The sequence below is a fragment of the Sturnus vulgaris genome, chromosome 13 (assembly GCF_052056855.1).
Source record: "Sturnus vulgaris isolate bStuVul1 chromosome 13, bStuVul1.hap1, whole genome shotgun sequence".
NCBI classification, from domain to species: domain Eukaryota; kingdom Metazoa; phylum Chordata; class Aves; order Passeriformes; family Sturnidae; genus Sturnus; species Sturnus vulgaris.
The window spans coordinates 7,914,390-7,937,140 of record NC_142255.1 but is presented as its reverse complement, the minus strand read 5'-3'; the positions used below and the strand labels follow the sequence as shown (position 1 = coordinate 7,937,140).

The window sequence follows — 22,751 nt, the reverse complement described above, 5'->3', positions numbered from 1 at the left end:
TGTTCAAGCACAAAGAGGAACGTGTTTCCTTCCTCTTATTTGGCAGTATTGATCCATGACCACCAGGATACTGCTCAGTTGGATGTTTTCTAAGTCTTGTAAACAAAATGCAAAAATCTAAAGAAATTCTCATCCTAAGCAGGTAAACAAAATAGATCTCCACCAAAACGACTTGAATAATAACAATTTCTATTAGAAATGTGGTTGGACAGCCAGCCTCCTAAAAGAAAACCACCACTCCTCTGCAGCTCAGCAGCTCCCCATGAAGGTCTCTGCATGCAGTGGGTTATGCAGAGATGTGCAGAATAATCACCAGCCCCACCTTTTTCAGCTGCAGCTCTTCCCCCCTCATCTTGTGCTCCAGTTGACAGACAAGAGAACAGGGCACCACAGCAATTACATTTTAAAAAAATAAAATAAAAATCACAAGGGCAACTTCTGACCAGGTGCTGCAAGCATGTTACTCGTGACCAACTTTTTAAGCTCAACTACCTACTACAAGGTAAAACCAGCCAGCTGCAAGTCTGCTTCCCACAGAAATGGCACATCTGGCAGAGGGATAACTCAGGATTAACTTCCACAGCCCTTGCTTGCAATTCCACCAGTACTGAGGCACACAGGCTGAGCAACTCACACGGCTGGTAGTGTTCAGGATTTATGGCTGTAGCAGCCTCCTCAAATGACTCTTAGCTGCTGCACAATGACTTCACATACAAAACTTCATAGGAAAGATACATTTCTATAGAGCACACAAAGCAGTTAATTATTGCCATTCCTCTAAAGATAGGTGAACAGAACAACTACAGATATTATGTAATAATTATTTAATGTCAAACTCAGAGTAAGTAAAATATTTTATATAAATACTAATTAACACTCAATCGGGTTCATCATTTATGTCTGCTTTGTACAGATTTACTTCCCTATTTTTAGAGAAAATTACAACTCAGCACTTGCTGAACATCCTATCTTTAAAATTTAGCAAATAAAAAAATTGTATGTAATACGATTTTTAGATGAAGTATCCCACCTCAAGGATTAAGGACATCAAATACAATAGAAAAGGCCATTCAAAAAGCATCACATTTCCTGAGTGAGATGTTAATTAGTATGTTAATGTGAGGCTTAACATGCTGTGACTATCTCCCTCCACAAGCCCAAGCATCTTGGTGTACATAAAGCACATATACACTGAATTTATACTGCACCATCTTAGTGATTTCATCTCATTGACACATGTTTTCTGGCCAACTTCCCATATGCTTTTCAGATGGTATTTATATTACAGTTTGCAGGGGAAATACTAACATTGGCCACATAAAATGCTATCAGCCATCACCTTAACAGCAAATTTTAAATGATGGCAATTTTTCAATTTCATTATAATAAGGAATTCTAATTTAATTACTAGAATTCTCACTAAAATATGTAATTTTCTAAATATCTGAACATAACTCATAAATCAGGAGATAAAAAACTGAGTACAATGTCTGCCTAGAGCACACACTCCCCAAGACCCTTATGTAAGTTTAAATATGATTCTTCCCTCAACTACACAATACACATATAGGTGGTAGGTACAAGGTTTTCCAGTGATTGCTATAGTACACATCCAAGTTTGGAATAGAACTACAAATTATCATTTTTGAGGATAACTAGCATAATATGACAGTAAATACTATAAATGCCTTTGAAAGCTTTCTTAGCTCACACTGTTGCAATAAACTGCTGGCAGTTTAAAACTATCTCAGTGCTGACACACTGAATAAGTACCACCAAAATATGCAAAATGTTTGTGATTTAGCAGCATCTTTTCCATCAAAATAATCCTGGAAGTCAGGTAAGAACAGTCTCAAGTGTGATTTATTGAGCATCTCCATCTGCCTGATTAGACATTAGATTTGAATTTTGGTAGGTGAGGATGAAAGCAGGGCCAGCTCCAGACTAGGTGATAACACCATTACTATTTTCCAAACCCAAGTCCTGCATCAACATTACCTTTGCCAAATGTCAACTGCAATGGAATCCTGGGCTGGCTGACTTAAAAAAGAGATAAAACAATTCTATATTCATCAAATTGAAAAATTTTCCCCGGGACAAGAATGAAAATAAATCTGGACCACACTGGACTGATGAAAATTAATACATACTGTCCAACATTGTAATAATTAACATTTATTTTTATCTGCTTTTACCACTATGAAAGAATAACAAACAAATAAGAAAAGCTCAGGGCCAGCATCTTTTATTATCTGTTATTTAATTATTTGCATGAACGTGGAGAAGTAATCTAGAAAAAGTGTAACTTTCCAAGGAGCACATGGTATCTCAAACAATAATGCCTCGTTCTCCATCCTGCTGACAAGGTTTTCTGAAACTGCACAATTTTAAATACTGCCCAAACTAGTATCCATCCTGGTTTTTTCATTTAAAAAATAATTTCAATTGTAAATTACCACTATTCATTAAAATGTACTTTTCTTCAATTGTAAGCACATTTCTGAATGATGTCAGGTGAGGCAGTAAGGAACTGTTAACTGCTGAAGAGATATAAATAGCAAATAAAAACACTTTAAGAGTCTTCTTCCATAGGCACATCCTCTTGTAGCTTCTGCACCATTTTGTCCTCCAGCTGTTTTGGTGTACCTTCAAAAAAACAAGTCAAATTCAACATGTTTCTCTAAAACCAAATAACTGTTTTTCTTTGAACAATACATGCATCTATTCCAGGTGAAACAGCCTAAATATATTGCTTGAAGAGCTATTTACAAGCAAATCCATCAAGCTCAAAGGTATTTACTGCCAACTTCCATCACCTCCCAAAACTTGTTTCAGCAGAAAAGCTGTTTTTATGCAAAATCTAAAATGCAGTCAAAGCCATGTTTTCATCTGCTATGACAAACGGATACAGCTGCCAATACCTGGCAGAACCTTGCAAAGGACTACAAAAATTCACTACTTATTACAGGTCAGTGGCCTCCTCACATTAGTTTTTAAATGAAGATTTAAGCCCTCCTGAATGCTGTGTTGGACAGCAAGAATGTTAACTCTCAGTAAGATGACCAAAAAGAAAAACAAAGTAAAAGAAAAATCCAAGATTTAGATTTGATTCTGCTCTCTGCCCAGTCAGAATTCCAGAACACCAATAAGGTGTTTGACCAACAAATGTACCACACAGTGCTGTGCATCATTCACTGAATACAAGCAAAGCCAAACATAGAAATAAACACTTGAGTTTATTCTTTTGAATTACTATCTTTTAACTTTCCTCAAAAAAAAAAAAGGAAGGATGGGACATACTAGACAAATAAAACCGAAGTTTAAATATATCCTGACAAAAACCTAAGAAAATCCATAGAACAGACTTCTTATTGATATATAATAAAGAAGAAACAAAATCACCGGTAATTTGTATAAAACAAGAGCTAATGGAAATCTTTGCAACTTATCTTCATTACTCTACTTCGTTAAGTGTATTTTTAAAGTAAATAATTTATTTAAAATGTGACTTTACTGCAGGAACAGTATTTGCATGTAAGTTCTACACAACCAACTGACAAATTCAAGCAGCAAAATTGAACTACTGTGTTTTATATCATTCAGTGGTAGAGTCAAGTTCAACTAACCAGTTCAAAGGGAAGACTTACATAAATGTATTGGATAAACAAACATGCAGTTCATGGAGCACCAGGTATTGAGTACAATTTAAAACACTCAAAATAAGGAAGAGAAAGGTTGAATGCAGGACTAGATAAATAAAAAGGTATATTTGATTCAGAACAAAGACGCTGCTTACATTTAGTGGCAAGAACTATTCTCCATATTCAACAGACAAATTAAATGTAAGACACATGTACAGGATTATTGATCTGATTGATAGAATGAGTCATTCATCCTAAAATTGTATAGGCAAACCAGTAAATCAAGTTTTTACCTGCATGGGGAGCACGAAGAAGGTGGATATTCTGTTTGACTTCTTTGATGTCTTCTGCCTTCTGCAACTCTTTGCTCTTCTTCAGTCTGGGAAAGGGGAAAATTAGATTTAATTATCTTCAAAGAGGAGATGTATGCTCTCATTTTAATGCATGATCTTTAGCTACAGGTACATACAGGCTGTAAATAACTATGATTATGAGGAAATAAAGATAAAAAGTATTTGAAAACCAATTCAAGAAAATACTAGATGCAAAACCACAAAAAATGCAGCACTGTACCAACTCCTATTTTTTAAGACTCTATAAAAACAAGTACTACATTACAGCTATTACCCTTGAGTGTCCAAAAGCTACATTTCCTTGGACAGCCAGTAACACAGGGTAGAGCCCACTCAGTGTTATTTTACCCCATCCCTTAGATGACTGTGTATATATAAAGCAAATTACTCATTAAAACTGGATCATCCCATTTCTGGAAAAGTTGTCCAACACATATATACAAGGGGTTCACACAAATAATCCTCACCTGTTCATAATAAATCTGGCTTGGCGTTTTTGCTTTATTTCCTCCACTCTCTTCATTGCATCCACTGAAATAAAGCAGAAATTGTTTTAGATGTGCTTAAATCCCTGCAAGAGAAAACCCATGCTATTTTTGTAAGGCAGGTCTTGCCAGTACTTCCATAATACCTAAATACCAGAGGCAACTCTTACACTATATAGAAGAAACTATTCCTTCTCCAAAGAGCAGGATAAGGGAATGCTCTGGGTAGCAACTGTGATTACTTGTATTTTACAACTTATTTATGCTTCCACTTTTGTGCCACCACATAATTTCTATAGTTAACCATCACTGCAAAAGACTCCACTTGAAAAAAGATTGAATTACCACCTTCTCCTCTGTGGCATTTAGACACATGAATAGTTCTCCTAGTCTATGGCAATTGGTTCTATGAAACAAACTGAAGTGGAGTGAGCAAAAACACAGAAACAACTGCATCAGTGTAAAAGGCTTACACTGTGAGCCTCTTAAAAAGCTGGAAAACCACTAAGGGGTTTTGAAGATGACAATTCAAAATAAAGGACTTCTGGTCCTCATTTTCAAACCAGTTTCTGAAAAAAATCATCATGTGAAACTCCACACCTGTTTACAACTCAAACCTCCTCCACACACTAAGAATTTGGTCATGATTTCAGGAATTTCAAACACAATCACTACTGGCTGTCAATACTCTAAGATGTCTTTTGAAAACACATTCATGATAAGTAAAATATTAATCTCTTGGTTTTTTTTCCTATAATGACTCACCAGTCTTGTTCCACAACTCTCTCTGGTATTTCACTGGTTCGTTCCTACGTTTTTCAAATTCAAATGAATTATCCTGTATCAAGAAAAAGCAAATACAGACTATATGCAGAAGTTTATTTAGATCAATACATTCTTACTGTAGCAGTCATTCATACAACTGAATATTTTATGGAATTTTTCCCCCCCTTTCAGAAGCTCAGTTCATAGACTTGAACAATAATTATAAATAAATATGAGAAGGAAATTGAGTCGAGTGTTTGACCTCAAAGTGTCAAGAGCCACGGTGATTTGTCTGAAGAAAACTATTTACCACAAAATCTCCCTCAGCTATTTTCTATTTAGCAAGACAAAAGGAACAGAGAAAACCCATGTGGAATAGGAAATACAGAGTAGATTAGACAGGTGGAAGGCGAAATTGAGAACCTGTAGATTCAAAAGCATTTATTGCAGCACAAATAAGTTCTATTCAACAGCTTGTAATTTTGAAATGGTTTCAAGAAAAACCCCAACCACTATATCATTTAAGAATAGTGAAACAATCTAATTTGAAATCGTGAAATATTTCAATCGATAACTCTGGCATTTGGGACAGCTGCCATCCCCCAACATCCCCATGAGCTGAAGATGAAAAAGCAGTTTCCTGATCTTTTGTTTACCAGGGACACTTAGCTTTACGTCAGGTTTTAGCTGAGGACTTCTCCCTGCCCAAAGGTTGTTTTTTGTTGATATAAAGCTGAGTTACATAGTACTATGTTCATATATTGGCTTTATTCTTAAAATACATTATGTATCTCAAAATTTGAACATATTGTCACCTATTTAGACATGTATAATTTTAAATTCAGCTATTTTCAAAAAGGTAATTCAACACAGTCAGAAACAACTCAAAAGCAAGAAACACAATTAGTGAAGATGCTAATTAGTCATGGTTTTCAGAGTCACATTAAAAAATAAAAACACATTCTTTCCCTTGAAAGACCCACAGAAGGCAGGAAATCACTGTGTCAAAAAGCTTACTAAACCTTGAATATTCTGTAAAAAATAGGTAAGTAAGTCACAGTAATCCTTAAATTATTTGAAAACAGTCCCACCAAATGTGAACGTTTAATACTTTTATCACTGAAGCAACTTCGTTTTGAAATTGCATTTGAGGTCTCATATTGTTTTTCAAACATTCCTATCTATGCAAAAGCTTTCCTTTTTCCTACCCATTGTAAGCTTTAAAGAGACTGCACAGGTAAATATTTAAGGGGTCTACAGAGACTTCCTGAGGTATCTGGTAACTCAGATTATTTGTGCAGAAGTACAACTACCAATTGTTTATGTACAGAGAGTGGAGGATTTATTGGTGGGAAAAATGCCTTGGACTTGGGAGCCCCCACGTGTTACCAGCACAGACACCTGATACACTGGCTTCCAGCCCAAAGGGGGAAGATCCACATTTTCATCAAGCTGAATGAACTGCTCACTCTGAAGAAATTCTCACATTCTCCTCCACAATCCTTCTTCTCCCCAGCTCATTTCATTAAATGTCAATGCTTTAAGCCACCCAGCCCAGCCTGTGTGCTACAGGAGGAGCCAGTTCAGTGTGCTAATAATGTAAAGTGTGAACCAGTTCAGCTTCTTACCACTGTCAGTTCTTTGCCAGCTGCTTTACGGAATGCTTTAGTCCATCTCATCTTTCTGGGATTTCTCTTCTTTTTAAAGTTTCTGTGGCATTTTGATTTGCAGAATCTAAATATCTTGAAGAGGGTGATAAAGAAGAAAAATCTTAGTCAAATCATGTTATTTGTGCCCCGCTGCAAGTGTGGTATCAAACACTGAGGTTACTCTAATAATACTGCTACAATAGAATAGAAATTACGTTCAGCTTCCAAATGCTGGTATTTTTATAGAAAATACAGCTATTAACAAAAATAATTTCAACCATTAATATTGTTTTTTCATTATAAAGCAATTTTCACAGCTGCCAGGGTTAAGCACAAGTACTTACAAATAAGCTGATTATACATAAAATACACCTGAGTTTTGAGAATTATCATCTGCAAAATTAACCATAAAACCAAACCTGTAGTATGAATAAACAATTTTCTACAGCTGCCAGCACCTTTAGATACAGCACCATCCTGAGAACAACAAAGAATCCTCACATCTCTCAAACCGAATGCATCACACACACAAAAACGTCTGTTTTCAGCGATGCAGCCTTAAGCCCCAAAGATTACCCAGCAGGAGTTCTAAGCACATTATTTAAGTCCTGGACTGAATTTACTGAAAGCTGTTAAAGCATATGACAAAACGTTTTAATTGGCCTTTTTCTTTTTTCCCTATTTTTCTACATATTCTACAGAATATCAGACTCTTCACTTAAAAACTGTCAGAATCGTTAATCATGAGGTTTTGAAAACCTTGTTTTCTTACAGCCATACCCTCCTTTCCATCCAATAGTCAATTCTAAAATAAATTAATAGAAAATATGAAACTTTTAATTACGGTAATCATCTTCGAATAGTTTTTTTTCTTTCACACTCTTCTACCACGTTTTTTCACCTCAACTAAGGCCCACCTGCCCTTGTATTCGGATTATCTGTTCACAACTCCTCTTTCCACAGACACGCGGCTGGTGGCCGCGGTGAGCACACAGCCCGTGTCAGCGCGGATCCCCCGAGCCGCCGGCGCTGTGCCTCATGCACGACCCGTTCTGACGTCTGTGCCCGGGCACGAAGCGATTTGTGCAGGCTTCGCTTCCCGCCGGGGGCTCCGACGGCGGCAGCAAGGACGCGGAGCGGGCAGCGGCCGGGAACGATACAGAGCATTCGAGTACAGCCGTGTCAGCCCGGCACAGGGCCGTGCCATGTTGTGACAGCCCCAGCCGGGCCCGTCACATCGGCTCCCGGGGCCCCGCCACCGACACGCGGGCCCTCAGCGCCCGCCTGCGGGTCTGCAACCCGCACTGCCCCGGGCACAACGCCCACCTGCTGCCAAAGGCTCAAAATTAAAGGCTGAGGATTCTGTGTTGCTCTGCCAAGTGTATCATTTCTTACTAAAAACTGAAAGCAAATACTTCAGCCCCCACTCTTGCCGACGGCCACAGCAGCTGTCAAATTACTGTATCGCTACAGGTTCTTGTATTTCAGTATCAACAGGACACGAATTTCGCACATTCACAGACTAGTCACACTTGGAACGGACTCACGGACACCGAGAACTCCAGCCCTTAAGCAAATGGCCCGTACAGGGGTCGAACCCACAACCTCCGTGTTCTCAGCACCGTGCTCTGACCATCTGCGCTCATCTCGGGCTCCCGCCCGCCCACACAGCCGGGCGGTGGGTGCGGGCCCTGCCCCGGGACAGGGGTTCCGGCTGTGAGCGCCCTGCGTGAGGCGCGCCCGGTGACACCGAGTCCCTCTGGGGCCCGCCGGCACAGGCCGGGCCGGCGCAGGGAGCGGCCGGGAGCGCGGCGGGGAGAGCGGAGCCGGCGCGGTCGGGCGGTACCTTGCAGTCGTTGCGCACGAACATGACGCCATGTCCCGGGTAGATGGGCCCCGAGCAGAAGTAGCACTTCTCGATGCGCATGGCGGCGGCGGCGGCGGCGCGGGCGGAAGCGCGGCCCAGCTGACCGGAGGCGGCGGCGCGGGGCGGGCGCCGCCGCGCCCCCTGCCGGCCCCGCCGCGCACCGCGCCCGCCCTCACCGGGCCCGCCCGGGCACGAAGCCCTGGCTTCTGTTTATAAAGGAAAAGTTGTGTTCCAGGGCGAGAAATTAACGAATCAATACTAACGTAAGGAGACACAGAGTAACCCAAGGGGAAAAAAAAAAAAAAAAAAAAAGAGATTTAGAGATAGATTTTTACGTTTACAGTTGATTTACCATAAAAGTCAGGCAACACTTTCTGTGCTGTTTTCGTACCTGTAAAATCCAAAATCTCAGCAAAATTTGAAGTTCTGCCTAAAACCAGTGGTTCTGCACACCGTATTATTACTATTACTCCTTCTGTTCCCTCTCCTGGAGTTACCTGTTTACGGGGAAAGGACCTAAATCCTAGGCCCTGAAGGTTCCAAATTGTTTGGAATTGGAGAAGGTAATCTCTCTTTTCTTCAACTGTAGGATGCAATCCCAGTTCTGAGTCTGAAATCCTCCTCACCACTTAAGTCTTTACCCCTACAATTCCTGCTTCTCCATTTAAAAGAAATTACATTTTTTCACCTGATTTTTCATCTGGTGAAAAATTCATGTGTTGAATTGCTTGTGCCTCTGAAGTAGTCTTTGCCTTCTGGTTTCTAAAACAACACAAGAAAGGCAATCAGCTTGGTGCCGTATTAAGAAATATAAGACAAAGAAAGAAAACTTGCTTGAGCAGAGTGGAGTCACCTTATCCATACAGGGGCTGTCTCCAATCTTTGTGAAAACCAGACGTCGGGCACATCTGCTGCAGGAGAGCCAGGCAGGAGCCCAGGGCTGCACAGGATGTTAATGACTCCACACTGCAGGCCAGAGCGAGGGCTCTGTGCCTGGGACAGAGGATGGCAACCAGGGTGATAAGAGGAAAAGGTAAACACACACAATCCAATTTTATGAGGGAAGCCGTGTAGACAAGTTTACAGCTAGAGGCAAAACCAAATAGTAAACAAGTTTGCTTAGGTCCAGGGCTGTGCTCCTTTTTCAGTTTGATTGAGTTTCCTGCCTATGCAACTTTTTTTCCCCATGGGCTGTATTTATTTCACTTTTCCTGGCAGAGGATAGCTTTTTCCTGGCAGAGCACTGTGTTGTGAAGTCTTTGGTGGCTTCTACAGTTTAAACACTTTGAATTACAGACTGTCACTAATACATCCAGCAGGCAGACAGGATGTGAGTGCACAGTGATAATACAAACACTTACCATTAGATTTTCACCCCCAGCTCTTTTTCTCACATCAAAGCACTAATCCCCTCTACAAGCCATTACACTGTAGATTTGAAGTGCTTGTTCCTGACTAAATGGCAATATAGACTGAAGGTTGCTGGTGACAGAATCCAAATTAATTATAAAAAAACAATATGTACTTCTACTCCATTAATAGTTATTCACAGACAGAATTAGGGATCCAGCTGAAACACAGCCTCACTGGAAGAAGAGATTTTGCAGCAAACCAAGTGGCTCATTTGTTCTTGACACAGATTACTACAGCAAGAATTATTTCACCAAACAATCTCAACTCACTACCTTAAACTCATAGCAAAGTTCTGATCTGCAAGCATTTAGATACTTGTACAAGTTTCCTAATAGAAGTAAAATAACTGTCATACAGTCATATGAAAGAATAAACAACTGTCAGGCAAATGCACCTGTAGATCAGGTTCAGAGACATATGATCATGTTGGGTGGAAGACACTTCTAGAGGTCATCTAGACCAAAGCTCTGCTCATAGTAATACCAGGCTCAAGGCCACAGCCAGCTTAAGTTTTTAGTGTCTTCAAGGATGGAGATTCCATAACTTTCCTGAGCTCCTTTTCCAATTTCTGAACCACTTGTATGGCGATAATCTTTTCCTACTATGTCTTCACTTTCTAGAGAATGTTTCTCTTTTGCCTCTTTCATATCCCTGTGCCCTCTGAGATGGGTCTGACTCAACCCATTAGACAGCAGAAAGGTCTCCCTTAGCTTAAAGCTAAGCCAACTCTGTTCTGTCTCTTCCTACCCCTTGTGCTTCAGCCCTCTGATCTTGGTGGCATCTGCTGGACTCACTTCAGTGTGTCAATGTCTTTATTCTACTGTGGTGTCCAAAACAGGGCACAGAACTCCAGTCAATTTTATAATTGCTGAAGATAAGGAAACCTGACTTTCCCAATCTGCTGCCTTCATTTTACCCTGGATACAGCTGGTCTTCTCTGCCACAGCAGCACAGTTCTGCAATTTGGTCAGCCTGCTTTGGAACAGGATGCTCATCCCCTTATCTGAAAAATGTTTTTTCAGCTAGCACTACTGCACTGGGTTATTGCAGCCCAGGTGGAATAGCCAGTGACACTTGCCCTTTTTAAACTTAGTGAGTTCAGCTCATTCTCTTGCCTGTTAAGGAATCTCTGAATATTAGCAATGTCCTCCAGTACATTATAACCTACCTGGTAATAGACACTGCTCTTAATGGAAGCAGTTACTCTGAAAAATCAAGCTCCTTACCTTTGTAGAAGCAATAAAGTAGACAAAATATATTGTTTGATTCCCTTTGCTCTGAACATGCCACACGCTCAGATGAGCAGCATTCTGAATGTCTTATGAACACAGAACTGATGTCTCCATTGTCTTCTCTGGGTTTGGGCTCCTCCTGGCACCCCCCAGCATTCACCAGGCCCCGTCTGACTGGTTTGGTCAGAGAGGGTCACCAACAAGTACCTCGACCACAGCACAGACCTTGGACACGTGTGAGCAAAGAATCCTCACAACACCCAGGGACAGTGCAGGACACAGACTGACATTGAACTGAGACAACAGGAAACGTTACAATTCAGTTCAACAGTGCTGACAAAGCCCATATCAGAAATGTTTAAACATTTTTTATCATAATAAGAAATCCTGGGACAATCCATCTTAATGGAAACACTTTCCAAAACTTTGTTCAATTACAGATCAATCTGTAATTGAATCTGTCTTCATGTGACACTGAATGGAAACAACTTTTTTTGAAGTAAGTTTCATGTCACATTAGAATTCTTGTTTCTTTGTTTCTTAAAACCAGTATTAGTCTAGAAAGAGCAGTGTAATTAACTGTCAAGAAACATTTACCATGATTTCTTATGAGAATTTAAAAGGGAACAAATAATTCAAACAGATAAATCTTATGTCACATTTCAAAGGCTGACATCAAAGCAATTTTATGTAGATCCTCTTTGTAAATAGTTACAAATAATAGGCATGACACAAATATGACAGTTTCAGTATTTAATATTTAATATCCAATTTAAACATAAGTATTCAAAAGGAAATATTTTTACACTATTTCAGTAGTCACTTAGCTCAACAGCTGGTTGCAATGATCCTTAAAGTTTTCAGGAACTGGATGGAGCTATAAGCATGAAAACTCCCATTTTAAGTTAATGCATGACAAAGTTCCACTGCAACCCTCTGAAAAGCAAAGAGTTACATTAAAAGAAATTCAGACACTGAAGTACATTGAAATGTATTGTGTCTTACACTAGAGTTTCTTACTCTACTGGTTAGAAACATGATGGTAACTTCAAAAGGCACTCTGAATTAAACTACAGTAACTCCGGTCTACAAGCATTTTTAGAAGTGGAGTAGAAAAAACCAAAACCCTATACTCATATAAATTTCTTTTATCTCTGTCCTAGCCCCAGAGCAGTCTAATTATATTGCACTTTTAAAATATTCTGTGTAGGCTGTGATAAAAATCTAATATTTACACGTTGTGTTTGTTAAAGAACAATGCATTACTGTGTAAAATATTTTAAGAACTAAGTTTTAACACTTATTCTTGTATTCATTAATATAACCGGAAGCTACATCAAATTTTTTTTTCCTTAGATCCTATTCTAGAAACATTTTTGGTCCTTCCTTCAAAAGTTTTGTTATGCTGCAATTCATGTTCATAACTGGTATCAATACTTGCCTCAAATTGCAGTAGTTAGAATATTTAAATAAATAAATACATAATTTCTAAAGAAGCAATAGCTTTGGAGTTCTGTAAACAAGCTGATGTGGAAAGTCTGTAACAAGACTCAATTTGGCATGTTATGACTTTAATTGGCAATACCTTACAATTATACAACCTCTGCCAGGGTAGAAAAGAGTTTGGTAGGCACATCTTATAAATCAGTCTGAGCAAAAGTCAAAAAAATACTGATTGTTTCCTAGGTCATATGAATAAATAAAAATGGTTAGAGTAACATGATCCACTGAAACCAAAAATTACATTTATGTGATCCATAGAGGGGGAGAGAGAAAAGTAATTCTATTCTTTTTAAAATACAATCTAAAGGAAATGAACAAACCATAAATGACTGTATGACAACCAAGATGTTCAAGACACAAAGGTTGGCAGACTAAAACAAGCATTATAAATTCATAGAAATACTGATCTACAGGACTCTTATCTTAGCTGCATCTCACCAGAAGACAATAATCATTCATTTCTCAATCCAAATTTGAAGAAACATTCTCAATCTGTGTTTGGTAAAACAAATTCAGTGCAAAGCACCAACTCTGATGAAATTTTCCTGACATCTAGGTTGCCCTACATTCCTGTTAAAACATGAGTAGCAATATGAAAGAAGCATAACAGATGCACAGTTATGCCTTTTACATAGAAATTTACGTACATGCATGTTCTAGAAATTCAGATGATGTCAGGAAGTCTCGTAGGCTGCATTGGATACATTTCATATAGTACAGCTGTAGTTTACATGTTCAATTACATGACATGCCCTAAGTCCTCTGTGTGCACACCCCTGGGTTTCTCTGGAGCTTTTTATTCTGTACTGAAGAGCTTCCCTTTTGTTTTCGTCACTGAAAACTGATGGATTAGGAGAGCAAGGAGAAACCACTCTCAGGCTTTTGTGGAAAACACAGGATGTGTTCTTTACAATTGTTATTAGTTGGTGAAATGATTAAATGTTTCTGTTAAAAACCAAGAAGCAAGTTGGTTATCTTGTTAGGAGACACCAAGAGCTGTCACAATATCTAAGTTAAATGCCTACTCTGGGTAGTTGATGGAGACTGCCAAGGGCAACTGCAAACCCTTCAAGAAGCCTACCCTTTCTGGCTGTCCACAGAGACATGTTTCTGAATTTGGTAATAAAAATTCCTTTCCTCCCCTTTCCCCCCCCAAGTAGAGAATTAGAGGAACATCCAGTGCTAAACCGAAAAATAAACCTCTGTCCCACAACTAATAAACTGCATACCTTACAAGTGAAGATCAATGTTGTTTGAGAGAAAGCAAATAAAAATTTGTATCAAGAATTAATATAGCTCATTAAATAACTACACAAAGCGATTTGTCCTGAAGTTAAACAGGTAAGCTGCAACTGTACTGTATTATACACATTAAAGTTAATTGTAACAGGGCTAACAGCCACATCTGCCTTTTTCCTGCTCCTCATTCAGTTGTTCTGTAGAGCTGTGCCCATTGGAGCGCACCACCCCTTCAGGGATCCAGGATTTATCCACACATCGTTCCATGCGCTTCATAATGAGGTCAAGCAGAGTTTCAATGGCTTTGCTTACATTATTCCCATTTGCTGCACTAGTTTCAAAATACGGTATTCTGCAGGAGACAAAAAAAAAAAATCTTACATCACACAGTTGTCATTCACCAAAGAAAAAAAAATACAGTACCACTGCCACATACTTAGAACTCACACTAAGATTGTCACTGCTACTCCATAGCACAAAGACACTAAGTGCTCAGTCATTTGAAATTAGAAAGAAATTATGAAATTGCTGCCTGAAGATAGGGCAGAAGAGCAAACGTTAATAGAGTCTACAATTTATAGAGGCACTTGTCAGCATGATTTCCCAAAGTTGTGCTCCTAAGGTCTGTTTTTTTAAACTCCATGTCCTGCAAGAGATGCAGGTACTCCAGAGCTGATACACACAGAAATCAGTGAGGAGAACACTTGTGCACACAAGGACATACAAAGTAATTGCAGGAAAAGGAATACTGCTATGGCCATTCCTCTGCAGGCAAGGCATTAAAGACTCACAAGGGGGTAGTAGTCATCACTACAGAAGGTGACTTTCTTCTATTGACACCACAACTAAACTTTCTTACATAAAACAAGAAATCTCAGTGCTCAGAACACCTATGTCTTTGTCAAGAAAAGTTTCTGGCACCTTGGTTTCTAAAGTACATTGCTTGTTTTCTTTATTGTTGTGGATCAGGATGTTCCTCTGTGGGTCCATAGGCTATGGCCTTCTGTACTTAGTGCTCCCCACAGCACGGTGCTACAGTGGCTGCATTCGTGTTACTGTCCAGCAAACTGATACCATCACTTCAGAATTTTTAATTTAAATTTCTTACTTAATTTGCAAGACTCGATGAGCAGCCAAATGTATCTTACTGTGTCTGTGCAGGTCTCTTGCAATCTGTTTCAAATACATCACATAACGTACAAGGCCCTTCCACAGAAGGGGATATTCACTATGTCACACTTTAGTGACCAGAAGACTGTTCACTGCAGCAGGATTTATCTTGCCTCTCCTCAGGAGAAAGTGACTCCTAGCAGCCATCCTGTCTCACCTCTACAGGGCAGAGAACTTTGTAACTGCCTACAGATTGGATGTGGCCCACAGCCTTGACTTTTAGCTCACTATTCCTAAATTAAGTTGCATTTTCAGCCACAAAGATAAATACTTCATAAATTATTTTCAGAAGTCACATGCAAAGAGATTTAAGATATGATCACATTCTATCTGCTGCTGTTTAAACTTCTTGCTCCTTCACAAGCAGCTGGTTAAAATACCACATGCACTTGCTGTTGTCTGTGTAACATGGACTTCAAACAAGCATTTTCACAGGAGAAGGAAAAAGTAAGAAGGTATTACTGCACTGAACTTTCTCTCTCATAGACAGATTGCCTCTAATTTGCCTTCTTCAAGGCCAAGGTAAGCTAATTTGTGCCTAGAAAACATCGTGACACAGCAGAAGACCTGCAGAACAAGACAGCTGGCACTGAGGAGCCAGTGTTCATGACACCTGTCTTGTGGGCTTTACTTTGGAGCAGTTCTCCTCTGTCCCTCCAGAAGGTGGTTTAGTGGTTGGAGAACATCATTTAACTTAGTTTTCATTTGAGAGGGAATCCAGTTCATGTGCTAGAAAACTGCTCCACTATGAATTAAAACACAACAAATGCATCAGATGATTTCCTTCAGAAGTGTGTTTCTGATTCTCAGTGAAATGCAAATGTAATCCAAAGATGAGCCCCATTAAAGAGTTAAGGGAGTATAAAAGTACAAATTAATATCTGATAGGAACAAAGATTTCACAGACTTCCTTCAGAGGCACATGACCTGTGCCTGCCAGGAAGGGGAAGGGCAAGGCTACCCTGTCTTCCTACTGGTCTGACTCAGTTTTCAGATTCCCTGGGAGCTTGTGAGAGTGCAGATGCCTCAGCACAGGTAAGAGCAAAGAAGGGACCCCATTAATCACCTGCCTCTCTAGATCAATTCTCTCTCTTTTCCAGAATGTTTGTGAACATTTACACTGTTTACTGCCAAGCAAAGATTAGCCAATTTCCAGTACAAGATTATTGCAATACTGAATACTAATTTTTAAGCAATGCAGAAAATATTAATCTCAGATTTAAAAAAAAGATATTATACCAGCCAGTTAAGCATTCTCAAATGCTTATTCTCACAATAATAACCTTTCAGTATACCGAAAAAAATCATTACAGAAAATATCTCATTCTGCTCTAAACACAGCAATAATTGTAAGAAGCTTACTTACCCATATTTTTCTGCAAGTTCTTTAGCCTCTTCTTCCTTCACCATCCTTTGGTCCTCCAGGTCACTCTTGTTTCCACATAACACAATGTCTGGGTTTTCACAATACGCATGCATTTGTAGCTGACCTGGCAGCACCAACATGAAGAGGAGTCACAAGTCACTGCCACACACAGCTCCCTAGAACACTACCACAAACCAAGCTCGTTCTCCCTTGGCTCACAGCACTTCTCCACTTGCACTGAAGAACCAGAGAACAGGTGGGATTACACTGTCACACATCCAGTGAAAAACCCAGGCAAACAGAAGCCTGGCAAAGCTAGCACAGAAACTTGTGTATCTGCAGCTGAAGGAGTTACACTCACTAAGTATCTACAGCGAGCTGCCAGGAAAGGATCTACTTCCCTTTCCAGATGGATGATGCAGTTTGGCAACTCCTTTGCCTAGATATACCAGTCAAGTAACATTTGTCTTCCATTAAGTTTTGCTGACAAAGCTTCAGGTGAGTCAAAATACTTTTGGATAGGCTTCCCACACACCTAAATTACTACCAGAGCCAGGGATAGGATATTGACTCAGCTTTCTTTTATATATGTCAAGATCCAAGTTCAGTAGGCAAAACTGAATTTGAGGTGAGCCCTGGAAGCCATCACTAGCAGCTATTACAATTATGAATACAACACTTACATTCTTTTACTGAGAAAGCCATAAAACCCAGTATTTTAAGTTCTAATTCTCAGTGAGTCTCCGTATTTACAAGCATAACCCCCACTCCCCATTCCACCCATGCAAAGAAAGAAAGAAAAAAACAAGCCATACTTATCCAGTTCCTGACATTCAGAAAGCTTTGCTCATTTGTCAGATCAAAGAGTAGAAGAAACCCCATGGCATCTCTGAAGAAAGCTGTAGTCAAGCTACGAAACCTAGACCAGCAAAGCGAAATTAATTTGCTCATCTGACAAGTTACTTTGAAAACATAATTGCTTACAGTCATAGAAGAACTGAGGTAACTTAACACTGAATGAACCAGAAGGAAATATTCATAGTTGTTTCGCTGAGGCAAGGACTGTGTAAGAAAAATTGCTAACATTACTGTGGCCTAATCAAGGCCTAGGTCATCAAGGAGACTTGAGTGTGAGAGCTTTAAACAGTCCTCTACCATAAAGCATGTCTTGATCAAGATTCAAAACTTAAAACAATAAAGAAATTCTAACTTTGAACTAAAATTTATCCCCTATACACATCAGTCCTTGAATTTAAGACTAACAACCACAAGAATGCTAGTCTTTTGGCAGGCCAATAGAAAAGAATCCTTTGAGATGCTTTTGCCTGTCTGACTTTCCCAAGACCCCAACATATTTACAGAAACTAAAGAGAACTTTAAAAAGACAAGGTTTAAAAGTATCTATATGCACTGGCTATGAAAAAAAAAATACTAAAAAGCAAGAATTACAGGTTTTGTGTTCAACAGTTGTAAACTACAGTTAGAATTTAATGGGTATTCATATGAAGCTACCATTGCTGTTAAAGTAAGCTCCTGTTGCCATCTTGAGCCATACCTTTCCTGCCCTGCAGTGTCCCAGAGCTGAAGATGGATCCTCTGTCCTCTGCCACCAACACCATCTGGCCCATTGGGTCTATACACCTGGAAAAGGTAAATTTGCAAGACTGTCCAGCTGCTACACAACACAAAAGAACTGACATTGAAAGTCATTAAATGCAGCAAAAGTAGCACTGCTGATGCACAGATCCCAACTACAACTCAATCCTCTTCTTTGTAAGGCAAAAGTGGTATGAGATGCATTTTAATATTGCAGCCAATTAAATATTTAGAAATAAGGGTAAAAGTGAAACTGCAAAACCAGTACCCAATAGACTATGGACTCCAGACAGATATTTAGACCTATGAGACAAGATTAATTTTAGTGTTTTGATTTTCTGGATTTTTTCACTACCTTACATCATGTTCAAAATAAAATACAAGAAAGCAACAATGCAATTTGGTGATGTATTTGTAGTAGCAGAACCTCATTAGCAAACAGAACATATTCAGAGATAATGACATCTATACTTAGCTGCCAAAATGCTGCTGAAAAATTGCTGAGAGTAGATCTTATCAGATCACAGCTTATAAAGCAGAAATTGGATGAGAAAAAAAAGCTGAAGAGTTTGCTGAGCATGAAAAAATAAATAAGGGCATCTATTAGTCTTGGAATGATCAGATAAAAATAGATTCATTTCTTGTTTAGAATGCTTCGAGTTAGGTCATCTTCTTTACCTTCAAATGTCATAGTATCTAAGATTACAAAAGCTACAAACATACCTTTACACATCCACAAATTCAACAAGTTTATGTATTATAAATTCAGGCTCTGAAGCCTAAACCTTATCCTGAATTATCAAATAAGCTGATCAAGTAAACCACCATATTTACAATCCCACAAAAAGAACAATGACTTATTCAAGAGAGCAGTTTGGCATTTAACTAAGATATCCAGTCCTTGAACTGCTGTGGTGCATGTCATGCACCAAAAACCAGTCTGCACAATGCCCATTACAGCATCCAGATTTCTGGACACAGGAAATCACCGGGCTACGACGAAAGACATTTAATCTGCACGTAACAACAAACAGCTTGTGCCAGGACCAGCATCCAATTGGTTATGATACTCTAGTGCTCAGCTTCATATCAGAAGTACATTTGCTTAGTTTAATAACAATTCAGAGGTTGAAAAAAGCGACCTTATATTTCATAATTCTTCTCTGCTAGTGGCAACTGCTTAGGAAGCCAGATCAGCTGCATGTACCATTTCATCCACACGTTTAAAAACTGCATATTTGTTCAGTAGCCATTTCAGTTCATGGCCAGCAAAAACATTTTACTACAGTTCAGTCCTTCCTTGTGAAAGGAGTTCAACAGCAAAAGTGGTACTCCAGGTACTGTGTGCACAAGTCACAGAGTAAACACAGTCATTAACACCTGCTGAGCAAAAAGAAGCGGTTTCTGACAATCAGCTCCTTAACTTCTGGGGAAATGGGTCTGTACACAGCAATGACAAAAACAGCCAGGTCAGATGAGGCCTTTCCTGTCACAAAATGAATCACACAATAACACTGATTGCAGGCTTTCACACAGACAGACACCATTTTCAAGAGCACATTCTTCATAGAAACTCACCACTCTCTTTTCCCGAAAGTCAATGCCCACTGTTGTGATGAATTTGGAATTAAATTTGCCATCTGTATACTGGTAAAGGAGGCTGGTCTTTCCTACTCCAGAATCACCGAGTGCTAGGAATTTTATGAGGTAATCGTAGTCCCCATCAGACATAGTGAGAATTCAGGCGGCACCTTGAAAAGCAAAGCAAAAAGGAATAGTTAGTCCAGAGCTCTGCCAGGACTTCTGACAAATGTTTAAAATACAAATCACTCCCTGAACTACAAAGCAGGAGGTGGTGGGGCCAGTTTTGTGCTCCTTTATACAGACTTCACTTTAAGGTCTCATTTACACAAATTACCAATACCAAATTCAGTTGTGACTGAAAAAAGGCATTTTGTTTTTTACATTCCTCTTACTGGAAAGAGAAGGCAACGCAATTTTAATTTCCTCAGACAAGACTGAAAATCAAGGTCAAACTACTCAAGCAATCTGGAACATAAACTGCAGAACTGCTTTTAATCTTCAGGGAAGCTGGCAATAGCTACTTAATTGTACTAGCAATGCAATTCTGGTCTTATACTCACTATGTCATTAGTAACATGAAAAAACATGAATTTTTTTCCTTGACTGTCCACTATATTTAAACAAAATTTACAGTAATTTTCTATTAATAGCTATTTTTCAGTCTTGAATAAGCTTCTTCTTGTTGTTGAGTTTTTGTTGTGAGGAAGAATCTTCAGTTTTTATAGTTTTTATTGTGATGCTAGCTAGCCATTCAAACTAAATCTTGATCCTGAATTGACATCTAAACAAACACAGTTTTTCTACGGCTTATACACATTTAAGAAATTGCTCTCTTTTTTGTCCCTTTTTAAAAATAACCATATTCTCAATGGTTTGATATAAGTACAGGAACAACTAAAATGTGTAACAAGAACCACTGGCAAATTTCATGTGTACTAGAAAAGCTGATGTAAGTGCACTGGCACTTTCCTGTTGAGTAGCTACTGAGCCTCTCCTCCCCCAAAACAAACAGTAGAGAGCTGCCTTGTGCTGTGTTCAAAGACACGAACATGAAAAGATAAGCCTAAAATAACCACTCTAAAAGCAACAGAAAACTGGCATAAAATTGCCTCTTACAAAGGACAGAAGAAGATGCCAAAAATACAAAAAAAATAGATGATAAAATAAAATTTTAAAAGAGTAAAATCTGCTGTTTCCACTGTAAGTATTTTTGGAACTACTTGTAGCTTGAACTAGATAAAGTTATTCATTTCAAGTCAAACACTGCAGCAGTTTGCATCAGTGGCAAAAAAAAAAAAAAAAAGCCAATTAATTTCTTGAATATCAACTCACAGCTTGAGGTGTGGAACAAACTGTGTCTCCAGCATGTGGGCGTCAATCACCACCACTCAGCTAAAACCGTAAGTATCTTTAAAGCTTCACCTTTATAATGGTCCCATTCTTGGTTACAAGTCAGAACTGTGACTAGTTGATGTGGCCATAAGTGGCTTACTAAAAAGCAGACACTGGTCAGATTTACCCCAGATATTCTCCAGCTAAAGAGTCAGTGGAAAGCAGACAACACTTTTTTTCCTTTTTGAAAAGCACTGAAGTCTCCCTTTCCCAGCCAATGTACATTTCACATTATGCCATCAATGCCAGTAAAAGCTTGCAGGAAAAGGGGTTTAGGTGACAGAGTTCACACTCACTACTATGCCACAGTCAGTGAATTCACTTCCTACTGTTGTGTTTTAACCAAAGTTTTGCAATAGAGTAGAAGGCAGAAAGGGTGAGCCTTGCAGCAAGAGTTATCAGTGACCTTTTTACATAAATGCAACCCACTGCAGACTGCATCCACCGTGCAGGTCTGAAGGAGCAGCATATTCAAGTAAGCAAGTTGAACAGGCAGCCCAAACACTGACATAAGAACATTTTCAGAAATTAAGAACCCTGATCCATTAGACACACTCGCATGTATCAGCAAAAATAATTCAGGGGGAGATGTGTTTCATTTTTTAAATCCTCTCCCCAGCTGGCAAAGGAAAAAGTAAAACTCAATCACCTACCTTGTAGCTCCACCAAAGTCCTTTCATTGAAATGTAACAGAAAAAAAGGAAAAACATTTTTTTAGAAATAGATTGATTTTTCTAAAGACTGCATTTGATTTAGACTTCCATCTCACATACGGTGTTTCCTTTGCCCTCAGTGTTCTCAAAGGGCTAAGAGCTGTGTAACCTCATCCTCTACTCAAGCACATGTTCTTTCAGTCTCAATATCCCTAAATTAATTGTTGCTTTAAAAGACTTAGATGTAAATTTTAGGGCCAGTATATTACACAAAGACAAGCTTTCTCCATGCCTTTTACTGTGCTACTGTACAGAGGTATTTGCCTTGTCTTGTTGGTTTTCTGTAGGGTCGCTATAGGTGTACAGAACATATTTTAATAGCAAGTACCAATGACAGTGCACCTGATCACTGCTGATTTATGTACCCTGTGCAAGACCACACAGAGAAAGGAAGGAAGAGCACTGCAGCCCTGCCATGGAGCTGTAGGGAAGTGTTACAGTTCAGCTGCACCTTCCACTGGACAGGGTTGCATGAAAGCTCTGGCCAAGATTAGGCCTTGGGGAAGTAAAACCTAAAGGTATTCCCAGTGTCATATCTGATTTGTAGAGTGTCTGTCAGGACAAACACATCTCATTTGGCCCACTGAAACCTCACTTCTCTCTGTGGCTGGTACAAAATACAATTTCCAAAGGACTGACAGAGGGTGAGGAACCCTTCACAGGAAGGGTTCTAAAAATGCCTTCTAAAAGATTTGCTTGAGAAGGAAATTTTCTCCTTTGGTTTTGAAATGCACACACCTCTCACTGCACCCCATAATGTCAATCTATTATTCAAATATCTCC

At 39.2% G+C, this 22,751-nt stretch overlaps 2 protein-coding genes across 6 annotated transcripts in view; both read right to left on the bottom strand.

The window, feature by feature from the left end:
• Positions 1–2,229: 2,229 nt before the first annotated feature.
• On the bottom strand, positions 2,230–8,882 carry RSL24D1 (ribosomal L24 domain containing 1). The gene is made up of 6 exons (XM_014874133.2): positions 8,740–8,882; positions 6,873–6,986; positions 5,245–5,317; positions 4,462–4,525; positions 3,935–4,020; positions 2,230–2,646 (listed from the first exon to the last, which is right to left on the bottom strand). The coding sequence occupies exons 1-6, from the start codon at positions 8,818–8,820 to the stop codon at positions 2,573–2,575; spliced, it is 492 nt and encodes a 163-aa protein (XP_014729619.1). The 5' UTR covers positions 8,821–8,882; the 3' UTR covers positions 2,230–2,572.
• A 3,261-nt stretch (positions 8,883–12,143) lies between these two features.
• The window catches only part of RAB27A (RAB27A, member RAS oncogene family), a 32,356-nt gene continuing 21,748 nt past the window's right edge, over positions 12,144–22,751 (bottom strand). For 4 of the 5 annotated variants that reach the window (XM_088172512.1, XM_014874097.2, XM_014874094.2 and 1 more), the window contains 5 exons: positions 19,858–20,030; positions 18,239–18,324; positions 17,499–17,602; positions 16,684–16,807; positions 12,144–14,499 (listed from right to left, as the gene is read on the bottom strand). In XM_088172512.1, coding sequence (XP_088028638.1) covers positions 14,301–14,499; positions 16,684–16,807; positions 17,499–17,602; positions 18,239–18,324; positions 19,858–20,010 — 666 coding nt within the window. In that variant the 5' untranslated portion in view covers positions 20,011–20,030 and the 3' untranslated portion in view covers positions 12,144–14,300. Of the gene's footprint in view, positions 14,500–16,683; positions 16,808–17,498; positions 17,603–18,238; positions 18,325–19,857; positions 20,031–21,908; positions 21,929–22,751 lie in introns of those variants that run through there. The other variant, XM_088172510.1, reaches the window with a different exon arrangement.

Excerpts from the sequence above, each read along its gene's own strand:
- RSL24D1 (XM_014874133.2), bottom strand. The coding sequence starts at position 8,820 with ATGCGCATCGAGAAGTGCTACTTCTGCTCGGGGCCCATCTACCCGGGA. Across the intron at positions 6,987-8,739 it reads TCGTGCGCAACGACTGCAAG|ATATTTAGATTCTGCAAATC; the intron begins GTACCGCCCGAC and ends ACCCTCTTCAAG. Across the intron at positions 5,318-6,872 it reads CTGGCAAAGAACTGACAGTG|GATAATTCATTTGAATTTGA; the intron begins GTAAGAAGCTGA and ends TTCTTGATACAG.